Source organism: Myripristis murdjan, chromosome 13, assembly GCF_902150065.1.
Source record: "Myripristis murdjan chromosome 13, fMyrMur1.1, whole genome shotgun sequence".
Classification (NCBI taxonomy): domain Eukaryota; kingdom Metazoa; phylum Chordata; class Actinopteri; order Holocentriformes; family Holocentridae; genus Myripristis; species Myripristis murdjan.
Window position 1 is genome coordinate 6221360 of NC_043992.1, and position 20042 is coordinate 6241401.

At 42.1% G+C, this 20042-nt stretch overlaps 1 protein-coding gene across 4 annotated transcripts in view; it reads left to right on the top strand.

The window, feature by feature from the left end:
• The window catches only part of ltbp4 (latent transforming growth factor beta binding protein 4), an 81826-nt gene extending 72165 nt beyond the window's left edge, over positions 1–9661 (top strand). For all 4 annotated transcript variants that reach the window (XM_030066729.1, XM_030066731.1, XM_030066733.1 and 1 more), the window contains 8 exons: positions 157–285; positions 891–1031; positions 1801–1953; positions 2691–2816; positions 3854–3971; positions 4609–4940; positions 5349–5501; positions 5667–9661. In XM_030066729.1, coding sequence (XP_029922589.1) covers positions 157–285; positions 891–1031; positions 1801–1953; positions 2691–2816; positions 3854–3971; positions 4609–4940; positions 5349–5501; positions 5667–5809 — 1295 coding nt within the window. In that variant the 3' untranslated portion in view covers positions 5810–9661. The remainder of the gene's footprint in view (positions 1–156; positions 286–890; positions 1032–1800; positions 1954–2690; positions 2817–3853; positions 3972–4608; positions 4941–5348; positions 5502–5666) is intronic.
• Positions 9662–20042: the final 10381 nt, after the last annotated feature.

Sequence of the window (20042 nt, forward strand, 5' to 3'; positions counted from 1 at the left end):
TGCGTGCGTGCGTGCGTGCGTGCGTGCGTGCGTGCGTGCGTGCGTGCGTGCGTGCGTGCGTGCGTGCGTGCGTGTGTGTGTGAGGCGTAGCGCAGTAGGTGACAGTGGTGAGGTTTTGGTACCTGATTTTCTGGATTCTCCTCTCCGGGTTGCCAGATGTGGACGAGTGTAAGCGTTTCCATCCGGAGGTGTGTAAGAACGGAGTGTGTGTCAACAACATCCCAGGATACACCTGCTACTGCTCCAGTGGATACGTGTACGACAGCACACTGCTGGAGTGTGTCGGTGCGTACACACACACACACACACACACACACACACAGTCCTGGACATTTGGGGGCCCTGGCAAAATAATGTTAAAAATAATTAAAAAAAAAAAAAATAAAAAAAATATATATATATATCTATATATATATCTATATATATATATATATATATATATATATATATATATATATATATATATATATAATTTTATTTATTACTTATTTTACTTATTTTCAAAAATTAATACTACTAATAATAAATTATTTCAATTTAGATTTTCTTCTTTTTCCATTTATCTATCTCTCTGGCTGTCTATCTATTAATCTACTTCTGTGGTAATTTTCCTTGTGGTATAATTTTAACTGTGTAAATTTCTACATTTTTAAATTTCAATGTCATTTTTTCATTCATTCATTTCTTTGCTACTTTTCAGATCAGTTTGTGTTGATTTCCAAACTTTCTTTTGCTACTTAAGGTTTTTTTTTCTACTTTGTTGCTGATGTTTTTGCTTATTTTCTCATCGCCTTTGCTCTCGTCTTTTTGAAAGAAACCAAATTCTTAATGTTAGAAATGAGATTTGAAAGCAGGAAACCGTCTGCCTGCACTGTGCCGCCTGTCCTCAGATCATGACGAGTGTGAGGAGGACAGCTGTGTGGGCGGAGTGTGTGTCAACACCGTGGGCTCGTACTACTGCAGCTGTCAGCCGCCGCTGGTGCTGGACGACACACAGCGCAACTGTGTCAACTCCTCCCACCTCACCGTGGGTACGCCACACACACTCACACACACACACACACACCAAAGTTACAAGAGTTTCAGATTTTTTATTTGTTGTTTTTTATTTTTAAACAACTTTTTTGTATATTTATTTCAGTTTAGTTAGATTACAGTGTGTTTTTCAAGTTTAATTTTCTTTTTAAAACATATAACACTGTATGTTCCTAAGAGCTATTTACAATATACTTTCAATTTTATTTATTTATTTTCAATTTCAATTTCAGTTTTATTTCAGACACACATTCAGGTGTGATGGCGTATTCGGGCCACTGTAGGGAGAAAAAAAAAAATGGAGCCGCCATGTTAGGACACCAAGACCTTGAGGAACACCACAGCAGAATTCAGGCTTTGATTTGGTCTCAAAAAACTTTTGACATTTGGAGATTTCTGTAAGAAATCTAGAAATAGTTGTGCTAGTTTTGCCCTCACCAAAATTTAGCTGAACTTTGCATTGACATTTCACTTACTTTGTTGAGCTTCATATGATGCCAGTATCTGCACTTTGGTTTTAAAACTGAACCTCTACTCCTTCCAAAAGACCGGAAGTCGGCCGACTGTCCGAACAGTGAGGGGTAAACTCTAATAACCTTGTGTGGTGCTGCTGTCTTAGTCTCCTGTTTTCTCTCTCCTTCTGTTCTCCTCCTGTTCACCTCTGTCTCGGTGCAGGTCAGAGAGCCTCATGGCTTGAGGGGCAGTTTGGTAAACGCTGCCAAAAAGCTGTTAGTGATGAGTTCTCCTGTCCTGTTCCTCCTACAGATGAGAGTCTGTCCATCTGCTGGCAGCAGGTCACAGCAGACCTGGTGTGTCAGAGTCCTCTGCTGGGAGCTCAGGTCACCTTCAGCGACTGCTGCTGCCTGTACGGAGAGGGCTGGGGGCTGCAGTGTGCCCTCTGCCCTGCCACTGACTCTGGTGAGGGGGGGGGGGTCCCGACACAGACTGGGGCAGCAGGTCCAAGCACCATATGAGTCTGCATGTTTTATCTCAGTTTCCTCTCCAGAACGTTCCTCTGATCTCCTCCCAAAGCGAGCAGTGGGATTTCAGAGCTGCCACATCATTTCTCCTCCCTTTCCTCCAGCCGCTGGTTTCCATTCATTCCACTACGATATGAACATGAACTTTCAGAGCCTTCACACTTTCTTCACTCCACTTTTCCATCCGCAGAATAAAGTCCTCCACATGAGTTTTCCTAAAAGCAGCAGCACTGTTGTGTTTTCAGGACTTTTTCACACTGAAACGCTCCCTCCTCCTCCTCCGCCGGGGAAAATAGTCCCTAAGCGGGGAAACATTTTGCTTTCCACAGCCAATTATCAGCTGTGTGGTTTTTGAGTGTTGAGGACTTTGTTTGCTGCAGAAGCAGAACATTATAAGGCGGCTGCTTCAACCACAAACTCACATTTTGATTCTATGTTGTGAAATCTGTAGCTGCTATGATTTGATAAATAGTTTGTTGACGCAGAAAATGTGGAGGAGTTACAATAAACAGGCAAAAGATTCAATGACTGGGATGGTGCTTTAAGGTCTGCGTTGGTTAATTTCATGACATAGATGTATGTCCAGCTCAGCATGGCAGGAAATTTATTTTTGACTACATATAATTTGGTCAGATTATTTGTGTTGATCTAACATCGCGGCGCTCCGTCTCACAGAGGATTATGCCAGAGTCTGCAGCTCGGTCTTACCTCCTCCTGCGTTTCCTGAAAGTTTCCCTGAGCCGTACGGAGCCGAGACCGGAGGGAGGCTGCCAGCTGGAGGAGGACGAGGTGGAGCAGGAGGTACGGTTAAGATGATGATGATGCACTTAATGATAATAATACTAATTATTATTATTATTCTAATAATAATAATAATAATTATTATTATTATTATTGTTGTTGTTGTTGTTATAATTTGTGTTTATTATTCTGGATATTTGGTCTGTTTTTATTCTCAGACCCAGGTGCCCATAACCATGTGCACATATTAAAAATTAAAACACTTTCTACAATACTTCTGCTAACAGTCTCTAAAATCTCCTTGCTTATACCATATGAATCCAGTTTCCTGGTTAGAGAGAGGCGCTATTGCTTTTTGGGAGATGTTTTCTGTGTTGCCTGTAAAAGTATTTAAACTTTTCTACTGCTTCAACCGGCCGATCATTAATCAGAACAGGTGGAAAACAACAGCAGCCATTGTGGTGACTCATGATAACCAGCTCCTTAGTCTTACTTTCATTAATAAAGAGGCTGCTGTCTTCATAGCACTTAGTAAACTCACCAATATGGTGGAGATATGTCGACTGAGTAACTGTGTCTCCTTTGTGTGTAAGACGAATAACACGGTGTCATCAGCATATTGACACACTTGGCAGGTTGGAACTTTATTTTTGGTTGGAACTTTATTTTGAAGGGACAGGTGGATGAGAGGATGTTTACAGATTTGTGGAGGTTTTATTGGTTGAAATTTTAATTTCCAGCCTCTAGAGCAGGATGATGTGACTGTTTAAGCTGCTCTGTCTGACAGGAAGCAGAGGTCATGTGAGGTCATTTCATGGGGACTTTAAATAAAATAAAATAAATGAAACTCCAGCTGGATGTGGAAGAGTTTCCTCGGCCTGCACAGCAGCATGTAAATATGATTATGACATAAATTAGAGGCATGCTCACTGAACAACAATGTTATGTGATGATGTGTGTCATTTATTTATGTCAGTTAATTTTGCAGCGTTTTGCTCACTGCATCATGCTCGGTCTCAGTGAAACCGTCTGACTGATTCAAGGAGACGTTAAATGCACATGTGTATGAATAACATCGTGCGTCCTGTTCTGCTCAGCTCCTCCCTACAGCGCCCCCTATGGTCCAGACTACGACGACTTCCCTCCAGCAGGGGGCAGCAGGTCGGGCTTCAGAGGCACGACGCCCGAGGGAGGGTACAGGAGGACCGGATACGGGTGAGGACAACACATGCCGACACACACCGAAACACACCAACACACACCGACTCAGACAGACACACACCAACACACACACAGACGCACACCAACGCACAACGACACACACCAACATACACCTCTGCTCACTGGAGACTGAGGCTGCCTCTCCCAGTTTGGGAAATTTGGTTTCGTTTTAATTTGTTTTTAAAGCAGGTTTTCATTACATGAAATAAAGATGAAAACAAGGGTTTGAAACAAAACAGCAACTAACTGAAACTGCATTGTGTATTTACAAAACAAACTAAAATCCACTAAAATTATTGAGAAAATGAATGAAAATCCTGGTGGTTTGAGCCCAGAATCACAATGTTCTCATCATTTTTTTCTCGTAAATTTATGACTTTAAATTTGGAAATTTTGAGTTCTTTTCTCTGAATATTGCCCCCCCCCCAGCAGATTTTTTTCTGACTGGATCAGCCATCTGTCTGTGATCAGCTGACTGTCTGTTCAGTCAAATGAACCGTAGTGGTGGTGAACGCTGAGGCTGAACCAGCAGCTCTGATTGGTCAGCACATTCGCTCGTTCGCTTGTTGGTAATGATTCTGTTTTTGAGAGGAAGAAGCTCCTCAGGTAAGGTGCTGTCTCTCTGTCTCAGCGCCGGAGGTTACTACAGTGAATCAGACTACAGCCCCCCTGACAGCACCCCCCCCAGGCTGCGACTGGCCGACCCCCGGTCTGAGAGGGCGTTCGGGGCCCGGCCTCCTCCTCCATCCGTGCCCGAGGGCCTCCCGCTCAGCCTGGCCCCCCTGCCAGGAGCCCCGTACGAGGAGCAGGAGGAGGAAGAAGAGGAAGAGAGGCTGTGGAGATCAGGACCACCGTTCCCTCCCTTCACTGACCGGAGAGGAGGAGGAGGAGGAGCAGGAGGAGGAGGAGGTGCAGCAGCAGCAGCAGGAGGAGGAGGAGGGCCACCACTCAGGGTGTATGAGAGTGAGTTACAGTCTTTTTAACAGAGAGCCTCCATGATGTCACCATGCTGGAGGTCCTCAGCATGGACCTGATCACTTCATCACTGATCCATGTGACTGATTGATTTTGTGTTCATGTCAGCGTGGCGGCTCGCTCAGCAGTTTTCACAGTGACTTCTTGAGGGGCTCCCAGGGTTTAGAGAACGCAGAGTTTTAGACATTTCATAATAATGTTTCGCAGTTACACAAAGTAAGAAATGTTTATTTTATTTTTCCAGCTGCAGCATCATGATGTCATCCAAATTTTTTTGGTTCCTCCAGTGTGGTATCTCCATGATACACGTATTTTTTAGAATTGGACATTTCCATGTTGTCTGTGCATGATTATGTTCAAAAGCACAGAGGGCTCAGTGCTGTCTGTCTCCTCCAGGGCGTTACGACTCTTATGCCAGCCTGAGCACAGCAGAGGATTGTGGGATACTACACGGCTGCGAGAACGGCAGGTGTATTCGTGTCGCCGAGGGTTACACCTGTGACTGTTACCCAGGATACGAACTGGACATGACCTCCATGACCTGCATAGGTACAGAGAGGCGGCTGCTGATTGGTCTGCTACACTCACACCTTGACTGTGATCTAGTCTGATGCTAAAATACTGTAACTGTCTTGCTGACTGTCTTTGGGGAGCTGGATTTGCCGGCGTGGCGTCTCGTGCTGAGCCTGTTGGTGTCGCTGTGTGTGTTTGCAGATGTAAACGAGTGTGAGGACGGCATCAGACTGGACTTCCCATGCGTCAACGCCCGCTGCGTCAACACCGACGGCTCGTACCGCTGCGTCTGCAGGAGAGGATACATCATGTCACGCAGACCCAACCACTGTGTGGCTGCATAGACCGGACCGGGCCGGACAGGGCCGGACAAGGACCAGATTAGAGCAGGGTGAACTAGACCAGACTAGGACTAGGTGAAAGTAGACTAAACTACACTGGGTGAGAGCACAATAGACAAGGACTAGATTAGACCAGACTAAACTGTACTGCGTCACATTAGACTAGACTAACCTTGACAAAAGTGAATTCGACAAGGACTAGACTAAATTATACAAACTAGACGGGGCAAAACAAAACTAAACTGGACTAGGTTAGGCTAGATTAGACTGGACCGGCCTTGACTATAACAGACTAAGATGGATTTGGCTAGATTGCCCTGTGTTGCACTAAACTGGACTAGAATGGTCTCTAGACTGAATTAGACTAGAACAGACTAGGTTAGACAGGACTGCACTGATGGGGCTATAATAGTCCAGACTGGGCTAGGTTAGACAGGACTACATCAGACTGGACTTGAATAGGCGAGGACTAGACTAGACTGGACTTTAGTAAGCAAGATTTGATGAAAACTAGACTAGACAGGACTAAACTGAATTGGATTAGACTAGATTAGGCACTATGAGTTCAAACTAGACTACACTGGATTAGACTAGATTACAGTAACCCTGACCACACTATGTTCAACCAGAATACATTAAGCCTACCTTAGTCTAGTCTAGTTTTTTTAGCCTTTGCAGCCTGTTAGCCAAACAAAGTTAAATTTACCTTTGATTCAAACACTGTGTTGTCATGTTTTGGTCATGCTGAGTCTCTGTTAATCTCTAATCCAGAATCCCAAAACTAAAACCTGATTTACCCCAGTTACGTGGCATTTGTCCTGCTAACCTTTTTTAGCCAGACAAGATCCCATTAGTTTAGCTAAGTCTAACAGAGGTCTTATATTAGTATAGACATGCCTTAAATAAGATTGGAATAAACTTAGATGTGCTACAGGTTAACAGCTTAACTTAGACCAGCTATGCTACATTTTAGACAAAAGTAAAGCTGAAACCAAGCTAGCCCTGTTTAGCCTTAAAGGGAAACTGTAACATTTTCCCAACTTTCCCAGACTGAGACCAGATGTTGGACACCATTTTTCCCTCTGGACGTCCAGTGGTTCAGTTCCTATGGGTAGCATTTCCTGTTAGCTTAGCATAAAGACTTGTAGTCTATGGGAGTTGTTAGCCTGGCTCCGTCAACGGCTTGATATTAAAAAAAAAAAAAAGTTGAGTCTGTGATAAACAGAATCATAAATGTGTACATTTCTAGTTCCACCATCTAATTTCTCCAGCAACCACTTTCATTTTTTTTTTTTTAATCCAAGTCTTTAAGCTAAGCGAACACAAAATGAAACCAGGACGTACAGACGTGTACATGGCATTGAACATCTCGTATCACTCTTGGGAAGTTTGAACAGAACGTCAGAGTTTCCTCTCAGCAGAAACCAAGCCAGTGCAGTGGAAACCAGTCTGCCCAGTTTGGCTGTGGGACGGCAGCCCAGGTGGCTCCCATCTGTGTGCTCTGACATCCTGATGACCTGCTCGCTGACACAGTAATTATATTGTATGTTGTTAAAGTTTGGAGGGTTTTCTGTAACCAGAGGAAAATGTGCTGAGACCATTTGAAGTGTTTTCAGTTGAACCATGAAGAGATCAAGTTGTTCTGCAGAGGCTGACCAGCATCCCACAGCCACACACCGCGCCACACACCGCGCCACACACCGCGCCTGCCACCAGACATGGTTTACTTCTCCTGCTCATTTTGTCCTGATAAACCATCCACAGCCTGACTGAGGCTGACAAATCAAGGAAGGAGGGAAAGAGATGACAGCGACTGTGTTTACATGGACTTCAGTTTCCTGGGTCTGATCTGGTTTTGTGTTTGCACATGTAAACATCACATCCAGATTTCTGAATCCTAGATAAGCCCTTATCCTGGTTTTGAGAACCATGATCATGCCAGCTGGAGTTCTCTGAGAGAAACCGGAACGCTGCTGCCTGTTTACAGCTGTAACACCGCCAAGACTGTCAGTAGGCCTAGTGTGTAGACTGAGCACAAGCTGTCCTCAGGCAAGCTGTGTGTTTTAAGCCCAACTTTATTCCACATCTACTCCTTTTCAAAAACATCTACAAGTCAGCCAGCTGCTTCCTCGAGCCCTCAGCCCCTCAACAGCAACGTCGCCTGGCGTTTTTAGGAGCACCTGTCAACCGTTCAGTCCACAGCACGCCGACAGAGAGCACTGTTACATAGTCTAAGGAACAATTTGGCCTCTGAAAGAATATTTGTGGTTTTCATAATTATCCCAAGTCTTTGAATAAAAAATAACACAAATAAGACAAAATACAAAGAACTTTAGAAATGGTGTTTTTTTTCTCCTTAATGTATAAAACACACTGAACCGAAACTGAGATTGTGACCCAAAAACCGGCGTACAAACCCAGCCGCGGGTTTATTGAACCGTTACACCCCTGATGTTAGAGACAGTCTTATTAATTTGAGAATTTACTGTCAGTTGTAGTTTGCTGCAGTATTGAGTGTGTTGACGGGCATTTTTAAAATTATTTAAGAAAATTTAAAAAGTATTGATGTTTGCAAAAGTTCGTAATAAATGAAAAGCTATTTTATGTTTGGCATTTTTTTCCCCTTGCTGTACCGAAAATGAACTGTAGTGTGATTTTCGTGTACCGTTACACCTGTAATGCAAGGTCAGCAGCTCCACAGGAGTATCAGATTAAAGGTTTGTGTCTCTGTGTAAACGCCACTTCCTGAATCTGATCCAAACCGGGATCAGCGTCAGAACCAGGAAGCTGTCCATGTAAACCCAGTCGGTGTGGTGCAGATGTTGGTGTAATCTAGACTAAGGTTTGCTGCAGAGCTCAGGTGTGTAAGCAATATTTATGGTGACGACGACCGAGACTTTTACCAGACGATAATCTGTTGTAGTGAGGCTGCCATGTGAAGGACGCCATCCTTCAGAGAAAGGAGGACAGCATTCTTGATTTTAGTTGTTTTATCGTTTTGAAGCAAAAAAAAAGAAAACTGATATTAATGTAGATTAATGCCTGCCTAATCCAAATCAAGTTCCACGGCTTCAGAGTCAGCGTATCATAAAAAACACACGCTAACGTTACCGTGCACAGCGCATGCCGACGAACACGCTAACCTCCTCGCCGTCGCTTTGCGTTGTTTTAAAGTTCAATAAAAATATGACATGACTTTACTAAAACCAAACTGAGGAAACGTCAGCGAGCCTCCGGCTGCTGTTTCCTGACGTCTGACAGGCTTCATCTGTTAATTTATGTTGTTGTGTTTTTTTTTTGTTTTTGTTTTTTTGTCAGTTAGCTTTTGTCGATTTGATCTGGTGACTTTTATGGAAATACTGAATGTGACTTATTTTTTTCAAACAAGTTATGAATCACTGATGTGTCTGTACATTTATTCTCAAGGCAGACAGATAAGAGCTTTTCTTTTTTCTCCAGAGCTTAAAAACTTTACACTTTCAAACGGAGACTATAGCTTCACTCCTGAATGTACCAGATGCTGACAGAAGGCTCGACTGATGATTAGTGCCTGTATCATGTAAATAATAATGACTAAATTCTACAAAATAATCTTTTTATACCAAATGAATGAAGCTGTTTCAGCTGGTAGAAAGGTTTGATGTAGTTTCTGATGGTTAACATGCACTGTATCTGCCAGAGACCAAGCTGGTGTGCTCACACACTTCATTTTGTAAACAGTTCCTGTTTTTAATTTTTGTAGTCTCTGGTACTTGTTATATTGTCCTTTTTTTGCTCAATGATTCTCTTTTTTTATCATAATTGTTTGTATGACAAAAAATGAAAATATATTTGCACACACTTTATTGAAAAGTGCCTCTGTCTTGTTGTGTTCGGTTTCTGGTTGTGTTGTGATCTGCAGACACAGTTGATGTTTCTGACCTGAAGGTTGCCGGTTCAAATCCCCAGCTCAGAATCCAAATCAGAAGTCCTGATCCCCGAGGGGAAGCTGGATCAGCTCAGATTCTCAAGAAAAGAGCATAGAGCACAAGTTAAATTACAAGAATTACAAAAAGAAATAAATGTAAAAATATGTGTATTACACGTTTGAAAAAAAAAAAATGTGCATCATGTGCATGTGCAAAAATATCCTCATATACATCATATATACACAGAGATATTGCCCTGTTGAATTATTGTAAAATCCTGCAGGTCTAAATTATAGCACATTTCTCTGTAAATCTGGGAGGGGAGGAGGGAGAGTGAAGAACTGACCCATAATAAAAACTGGAGTGCTGATGATGAAATAAAAAGTGAAGCCACCATGAAGCCATTATTAATAATACAGATATAGTAATAAAGTGTATAAGTGTATAATTATTACACTGGTACAACCAAACTGGTGCCACTTCACATCCGAGGCGTTCAGACTGAATCTATCCTCTTCAGCTTGGCCCGCCTCACCTGAAGGTTTCACCTGTAAATGATTTTCTCTTTCGGACAGGAAACACCTGTAATGCCACTAACTAAATCAAGTCAAGTCAAATCAAGCTTTATTTATATAGCATATTCAAAAACAACTAAGGTTGACCAAAGTGCTTCACAGAGTACAGAATAAGTAAAATATGCTAAAATACGATATACTAAGACAAGAATAATTTCAAGTCAAAATAAAATCAAGATAGAAAAAGATAAAAAGATAAAACATGGAGAAACAAAAATCATGTTGGGATAAAACATGCTTATCATGAAGGGAAGGCCAAGGAACAGAGATGAGTCTTCAACAATGACTTCAATGGATAATAGAAGGGGCAGTTCTTATGTGGAGGGGTAAACTGTTCCACAGATTTGGGGCGGCCACCACAAAAGCCCGATCTCCCCTTGTTTTGAGTCTTGACCTAGGGATGTCCAGCGGCAGCTGGTTGGCAGATCCCAGTGCTCCAGCTGGAGTGTGAATGTGAAGCAATTTGCCTAAATAAGTTGGTGCCAGTCCGTTAAGGGCTTTAAAAGTAAGCAACAGAGTTTTAAAAACAATCCTGTGATAAACGGGAAGCCAGTGGAGGGAACACAGCACAGGAGTGATGTGATCCCTCTTCTTTGTGCGAGTTAAAAGGCCAGCAGCCGCATTTTGCACCAGTTGTAAACGCTGGATGGGGGCTTGATCCAGGTTAACACAAAGGGCAATACAGTGAATAACTTTAGGTCTTTTAAAAGCTTGATCAAAATGAACACCAAAACTCTTGACAGTCGAATGAACGCATGTCGCAAGAGAGCCAAGGGTGCTGTAGTAGGACACCATTAGGACACCATTATGTCCAAAAACATGGCCTCTGTCTTGTTCTTATTTAAATGGAGGAAATTGAGGGAGAGCCAAACCTGCACCTCAGTCAGGCAGTCATGCAAACGCTGCATCGGACCTTTGGTATTCAACTTGGCATGTAGATTTGCACATCGTTGGCATAAAAATGAAAAGAGACATTATATATACAAAGACTGAACTGAGAGGCAGCAAATAAAGTGTAAACAAGATGGGGCCCAAAATGGAGCCTTGCGGGACACCACTTGAAAGTGCGGAACTATTAGAGTTACAGTCCCCTGTTTGTAGCTCCTATTAGTCAAGTAAGACTGAAACCATTCCAGAGCCACACCTCTAACCCCTATGACATAACTGTGAGAGGAGTGGTCAACCGTGTCAAAAGCAGCTGTTAAATCTAAAAGCACAAGAATAGCAGGATGACCTGCATCAACAGTTAAAATCAGATCATTAAAACTCACAGAAGTGCTGTTTCAGTACTGTGGCGACGTTTAAAATCAGACTGAAACTTTTCCCAAATGTTGTGGTGAGATAAAAAATCTTGTAGTTGCTCTAAAACAGCTTCCTCTAGCACTTTGCATAAAAAAGGCAATTTAGAAATTGGCTGTCAGAGGGACAGTTAGTCTCTCTGACAGTCACGATAGTGAGATTGGCTCAAAATTGTCTAATTGTCTAAATAACTAATATTTAATATACCAATATTTCTGATTCTTAATGATGAAAAGGCAAATTGCTGCAAAGAGACAGATGACAGACTGACTGATGAACGTTTTGGTGAAATGACAGCAGGTTGTCATATTTGCCACCACCTCCAGCAGCATGAGCTTCCCGCCCTGAGCGTGACGTCACAGAAAAAATGTGAATATGGTTGTTTTTAATGTCCCTGCAGCATTGATTTTGCACAAATCCCACTGGAACCTTTCATGCTGTAATCAAATGCCTCTAAACTCCGGCTGTGATTTACCGCGCCTAAATGTTTACCACGAGTTTTCTGCTCATTTATTCTTTTACTGACAGATCTGTTTATTTTCTCTGAGATGAGTGCACGTTTGTCTGTGTGCACATTATTTTGTGTGCTCTCACCAGACCGGGCACACTGGCAGGCCAGTGTGAGGGCAGCTGGCCGCTGGGCTCTGTGGTAAATCCCACTGTTGCCTGGTCACCTGAGGTGATACTCGCGTGCCTGCTGCCTGTAATCCTCCCTCTGGATCCATAACCTTAATGCCTGCACTGTGGGGAGATCCAGGGCCTAAGCCACTTTACATTATAGGCCAATCCCTCCACACACACACACTCACACAGACTTTCACTCTTAGATAGTACTAATGAGATTACCGAGGTTCACCCAGTACTGAGGCTGAAACTTTTGGGCCAGCGGAATATCAGCTTTCACTTTCATAGAAGTGCCCGCTCTGTTTATAGCCTCCGCTCAGTGGGACAGTGCAGGGCGACATGGGCATGGAGGACAGCAGCAGCCTCATCACAGCCCACTTTGCACATGCCAGTAACAATAATCATCATATGTTCAAGTCAAACCACGACACTAGACAACCTGCAGCGGGTCAGAACTCTGCCCGTGCGATGAGCTAATCCCACTGCAGCTTCACCTCACTTGTTTCTCCTCACCTTGAACCTGCTGATTATCTCTTTCACACATTTGCGGAGCTGAACTGGCAAAAATCTGTTTCCCCTTTTTTTTTTTTTTTTTACTAAAATATTGATTGTGGAATTTCCCCTATGCAATGCAAAAAGATCACAGAGCAGAAAATTCAAACCAGTTTCCTTGAGGAACTAACTAGAGGAAATGTGATTTGTTATCCGTTGCTCGCAGGTATGAAGAGGAAGCTGCAGGTGTAATGAGCTGTCAGTGAACTGCCTCCAAAACCAGATTTTTAATTTATTTATTTCAGTTAGTGTGAAAGGTCACACAGCAAAAAACGAAAAGAAAAGAAAAAGACATCAGCCTCATCCTCAGTGTCCAAATCTTACTTTTCTTCAAACAAGGTAAAAAGAAAATCTACCAGTTTGATGAGATAATCCCACTTGTTTCTGATGCAGTTACATTTGTTTCTGGAATTTTTCAAGACTAAATGTGTTGAAACGAGGCAGAATGAAGCGGATCAGCCACCAGGATCGAGACAATGACACTGGATTGAGCAAAATTCTGGAAACAAAGTTGATTAGAGTTGGAAACAAGTGGGATTATCTAATCCCACTGGCAGATTTTTGACCTTGTTGGAAGAAAAACAAGATTTCACTTGATTTTTTCACACACTGCAAAAATAAACCTTGTGTCTTCTCTACATAGTGGCTCAGTGTTCAGTGTGTATTAATTACAGTACTCATTACACAGTGTACAGGAGTACTCACAGGTGGAAGTAATCACAAATCACATTTCACAATCAGATCCATTACAGAGAACAAATGATCAATGAACTGTGGAATAAAAGCTTAGTCGGCAGAGATGAGAAGAGGAACCTGCTTCTGCTTTTTGTCATTTTCCACAATGAAAGCATGCACCATGAAAAACTGCAGCGAGGACCATTTAGACTCATGGGGAATACGTGTGGGCAATGAGAACCATGTAGACTCAACCATCATGCTGTGTTCACTCTGCATGTGTCAGTTGAGTCTACAGGGTCCTCACTTCAGTTGAGCGTAATGTCCCTTTAAAAGCATGTAGTGTGCAGCGTGCTCTCTCCTCCTTTTCTAACTGCATGGAAAAGATCCCAGCTAACACAGTTACTGTTTGGAAAAAGGAGCTCAGTCACTTTTACTGCCAGGACATTTGAAATGAGACACTTTGGACTTTTACTGCAGGAGATTTTTACTGCACTACTTCTACTTCTACTGCAGTCAAATACCAGCAGAGGAACAGTACTTCTACTTCTACTGCAGTCACATACCAGCAGAGGAACAGTACTTCTACTTCTACTGCAGTCAAATACCAGCAGAGGAACAGTACTTCTACTTCCACTGCAGTCAGATACCAGCAGAGGAACAATACTTCTACTTCTACTGCAGTCAAATACCAGCAGAGGAACAGTACTTCTACTTCTACTGCAGTCAGATACCAGCAGAGGAACAATACTTGTACTTCCACTGCATCAGATACCAGCAGAGGAACAATACTTGTACTTCCACTGCAGTCAGATACCAGCAGAGGAACAATACTTGTACTTCCACTGCAGTCAGATACCAGCAGAGGAACAATACTTGTACTTCCACTGCAGTCAGATACCAGAAGAGGAACAATACTTGTACTTCCACTGCAGTCAGATACCAGCAGAGGAACAATACTTGTACTTCCACTGCAGTCAGATACCAGCAGAGGAACAATACTTGTACTTCCACTGCAGTCAGATACCAGCAGAGGAACAGTACTTCTACTGGAGCAGTAGTTTGTAGTACTCTGTAGTACACCACTGGCTCACAGTAGTTCTTGTTTAACTCTTTGAAACCTGGATAGATGCCAGATTTATTGTGAAAGCATCTTTAACAAGCATTTAATTTTGCTTTTTTTCTTTTCGCATGTTTTTAGCAAGTGACTGTCTCGTCCCCTCCATGTGTCGTTGTCTCCGTTTGGACATGCAGACTAATTTTTCAACTCCAGTTTTCAACTCAACAACTTTTATTGCCTCCACTTTTTACATCACACACTTTTTCAAATTTGTTTTTTGCAGCAGGTGTTTAACAGCTTTGTGCAGGGTGAGAGGAGTCCTGCCTGAGCGGGACATCCCGTCTCAGCAGATATGGAGACGAGCAGTGACAGCAGGTGGACAAAAGGCCACTGAAGTTGAATGTGAGTCATTTTGAAATGTAGAGCAGGTGATTTACCTCAGATGACCCAGAGGTAACCCTATCACCTGGGAGGGTGGGGCAGCTCACAGAAGCAGGTCAGTGTGTGGGTGAGTGTGTGTAGGTTGGCACGACTTTCATTGTGTGTATTTATAAACCATTTGAAATGCAAGCAAATGAACTTGATTTCCTTTAAAAACATTTTACATTTTAAAATTAAACACAAGAAAAATAAAATTAACAAAATTAACAAAAAATCGGAAAATAAATAAGAAAGAAAGTACCAACAAAATCATAAAAAATTCTAGAAAATGATAGAAATAAATAGAAATAAAATAAACTATATATTAAAAATAAAAAACAAGTAAATAACCCCCCAAAATGAGTAAATTCAGATCTTTTAACTGTGTACACTGTGCCTTTATGTCTTTTAGGGTGGATTTTGGGTGCAATTTAATTGTATACAACTGTATATTTCTAATAATTATAAATAATAGTAATAATTTTCTTTGTACTATTTTTTTTTTTGGCTAATTTTGCAGGAATGTTTACTCATTTTCTGTATGTTAAAAAAAAAAAAAAAAAAAACAGGGAACAGGGAAAAAAATGTTTTGGCCCTTTTGGCACATTTCTGATTTCTGACTTTTTAAAAAATTTCTGGCTAATTTTCAGGTTAACAACTAAAAAAAAAGACTGGATGGCAAAAATTTGTAGGTGGAATAAAGTGCAGAGACACAGAGGACAGCTTCTAGAAGTGACCTGCCATGGCCCCGAGCGTGTGTGTGTGTGTGTGTGTGTGTGTGTGTGTGCAGGCTGCTGACGGGGCAGGCAGTGGGTCGGTTGTCCTGGGCCCAGGGTCAAGTGATGTGCTGGGGGCCTTTGGAGATCATCTTGTTCTGGGCATGAGCATGACACACAGCAGCCCTGTGTGTGTGTGTGTGTGAGGGTGTGTGTGCTGCTGATGCGGTGTGTACAGGATTAGAGCGAGGCCAGTGGGGCAGGTAGCAGCTGATCACAGTGACCACAGCTCAGAGCTGTAAACACCTCAGCTCAATACACTACACAGCCCGCACACACACACACACACACACACACACACACGGTGTGTCTGCAGCAGCAGGGTCCTCTCTGGTTGTTTCTGTGTTTCCGGGCGGGGCGTAATGTTCAGAGAAAAACACTTGTTTACAAGAGTACATTTGTAAAAATACAAGAAAAAACTCGCAAATTTATGAGGAAAAAACTTGTCTTTCTTATACACTTGTAAAGGCTCCACATGTGCTGCCCCCTGCTGGCCGTGTCTCAGGCCTGCCGTTGATCACCTCAAATTCTGCTTTGACATGGGATTTAGGAGCAAGGAGATCCTGCTGATTTTAGCCCAGAATCAGCAGATTGTTTTCTTCTGAATCGGCCCAAGTCACAGCAACGTCTCTTCAGAGTCCAGATGCTGAGGAGAAGATTGTGATTCTGGACTCAAACCAGCAGGATTTCCTTCTGACTTCATCCTACGGGAGAAGAATAACTAGTTTTCACTGTTTTTTTTCTTGTGTACAAATTTAATCTCAGACAATGGTGAAGTTTTTTCCTCATAAATATACTAATTTAATGTCTGAATTTCTGAGCTTTTTCCTTGGACTATCACCCTGCTCCCTTGGCTCTGTAATTTCTCTCCCCCCCTCCAGCGGCCCTGATACTGTCGTACTCTGACAGAGCTGAATCAATAAACTTGACTTTGTTTTTCTTCAATAACAAAGCTGCTTTCAATACCTCAAACACACAGAATCTGCAGAACACGTCTTTTATTTAAAGGGAAACTTCACCCACAATGCATCACTTTGTAACTGTCACTCACAAGCCTCCTTTTCCAAACTACGACTGAACTGATATTCCAAACACACACACACGCACGCACACACACGCACGCACGCACGCACACACACACACGCACACACACACACACACACACACACACACACACACACACACGCCTCAGCACTGTGCGGGACAGGGCTTTGAGGAAGTGTGTTTGCAGCAGACGTGAGTAAACATCGGTGTGTTTGGGACGTCCTGATCACATGACTGGATCCCAGAGAGTTGGATCACACAGCACAGTTTCAGACTGAACGAGTTTCGCTGTAAAATCATCAACTGGAACTGGAAGTCTGTTATGTTGTGTTGTGTTGTGTTGTGTTGTGTTGTGTTGTGTTGTGTTGACGCTGCAGGAAACTGTAAAAAGTTTGAGAGATTATGACAAGATGTCATTTGAAAGAGCCAGCATGGAACGGCTTTATGCTTTGAGGGTGGATTAATTTTGGAAGAGGAGTTTTGACTTCACTTTTTACTTTACTTTTGCTTTACATGACTGATTCTCAGTTCTATGACGTAAACAGGCCCAGCGGTTTGGGTTTAGTGCTGCTTCATTGACACTGTAGAGTCATAATCTGCTGTGGAGCTTCACCATGAGAACATGAAAAATTCACCCACCAAATATGCGATATGAAAATGAACTTTCAGAGCCTTCACACTTTCTTCACTCCAGTTTGCCATCAGCGGAATAAAGTCCCCCACGAGTTTTCCTAAAAGCAGCAGCACTGTTGTGTTTCCATGCAAAATATTTCAGTGCGTTTTGAAATTTCGTTAAAAGAAAATGAGATTTAAAGTGGCTGTCAGTCCACTGCGCAATGTGAATTATTGTGGAAGGACGTTTTTAATACAATGAAATACGTTTTTAATACAATGAAATCTCATGCCAAACAGAAGAGACAATGGATGGTTTACTCACTGTGAGTACTACAGAGTACTACAGAGTAGTACAACCTGCTGCTCCAGTACAAATACTGTTGCTCTGCTGGTATCTGACTGCAGTAGAAGTAGAAGTAAGGGAGAGTGGGGTAAGATGAGCCACTTTTTACTTATGTTGTCCTGGAGGTAAGGAAAATGACACAGAAATAGAATGAAAACATATACCTTTATTTCAGGATGTGTCCTATCAAATGAAATTATGACTTATTATGACTTCTCAAAAAACAAACAAACAAAAAAAAAAAAAAAAACAAGTGCTCCTGTGGCTCAACTTGCCCCAGGTTAGGGTTAAGTTGAACCAAGTCAGTGGGTAAGTTGAGCCATCAGGGGGTAAACTGACGATCTGAGTTTTAAAATGAGCATACTGTGCTAACAAACAATTTTAACAGTTTTGAACTCGTGAGAACAAACCACCAGTTTGTTTCAAAACCATTTAACCATTTAATCAAAAGTACTATTCAATATTCCAACTGTGAAGGTTGCAGGGGAATATGAACTGTTGCTCCCTCCTTGCAGTTCCTCCAGCCTTGTGAGGTTAGTAGTAGCATTAGTAGTAGCAGCAGTAGTAGCAGCAGTAGTAGTATTAGTAGTAGCAGTAGTAGTCATAGTAGTAGTAGTAGTAGTAGCAGTAGTAGTCATAGTAGCAGTAGTAGTCATAGTAGTAGTAGTAGTAGTACTAGTAGTAGCAGAAGTAGCCTAGTAGTAGCTGTAGTAGTAGTAGCAGTAGTAGTCATACTAGCAGCAGTAGTAGTAGTAGTAGTAGTAGCAGTAGTAGTCATAGTAGCAGTAGAAGTAGTAGTAGTAGTAGCAAAAGTAGCCTAGTAGTAGCAGTAGTAGTAGTAGTAGCAGTAGTATTAGTAGTAGCTGTAGTAGTAGTACTAGCAGTATTAGTAGTAGTAGTAGTAGTAGTAGTACTGTTTTTACTTCCTTTGCCTCCCTCTTTTTCATGAACCTCCTCAATGTTGACCTGTCAATATTTCTCTCTTTTGCCCCTACTCTGATGGACTTTCCACCCTTGACAACATTGGCTGCCCTCTCCATCTCTTCAAGGGTTGTTGAGCTCCAGCTTGTTTTCCTCTTGTAGGTTCTCGGCATACCTTTTCTACAATGGTTAACATATGACAGACACACCAAACCAGTTGAGTATACTCAAATGAAAAACCATTTTATACATCAGAGACTTAACTGAATTTCAGTGGCTTATGGTGGGGTAAGTTGAACCATTGGCTCAATTTACCCCATAGCCTTTGGCTCACTTTGCCCCATAGCCACCATTTTGGAAAAAAACGGGCTAGCTTAGAAATTCAGGCTAATCTTTAGTGAAGTGATTTGCATGATTTTATACGTTAGCAAATCACCAACATGTATTATATATAATTTTAGACCCGGATAAATTTGCTTTGACATAACAGTCAATTTACCTAATATGCAGAAAATTTACTTTGACAAGCAAAAAACAATTTTTTTGTGAAAAAATAAAAAAATAAATAAATACTTACCCCTTCTCCCATGTGCTTCTCTGCTTCACAGCAAGATGGAAATGATGGGTGCTTCTTGAATTTATGGTCACATGACAAAACATGTGCACAGTTACCTAGATACAAGGGGTGGGTCAACTTACCCACTGGCTCATCTTACCCCACTCTCCCCTACTGTTCCTCTGCTGGTATCTGACTGCAGTAGAAGTAGAAGTGCTGTTCCTCTGCTGGTATTTGACTGCAGTAGAAGTAGAAGTGCTGTTCCTCTGCTGGTATTTGACTGCAGTAGAAGTAGAAGTAGTGCAGTAAAAATCTCCTGCAGTAAAAGTCCAAAGTGTCTCATTTCAAATGTCCTGGCAGTAAAAGTGACTGAGCTCCTTTTTCCAAACAGTAGGGGAGAGTGGGGTAATTTGTGCCAAGGGGCAAGTAGTGCCACCCCTGTTATCTAGAAAACCATAGAAGAAGTTGGTCATGTGACCACATATTTTAGAAGAGGATTTCACTCATCCTGCAAAGAAGGGAGACACATGGCTTGAGAGGTAAGAACATTTAAGTTCAAAAAACATTTTTTTGCCCTCCAAAGTAAAATTTCTATGATCAAGGTTTTTTGATTGCTGTGTTTGAACAATTATAGAAAACTTTGAAAACAGTTCACACAGGTTTTAGTACTTTAGTAAGCTACACCATGAGTCTATGAATCTGTGCCAAAGGGCCTGGGGTAAGTTGTGCCAGTGGCACAACTTGTGGTTATATACTATATATAACTTTATTGTATTTTATTGTTATTATACATTGTCTTCTTACCTATGATCACTAAAACTATTCAGATTCAGATGAGGATGATTTGCAGGTGCTCATTTTGGAAGTT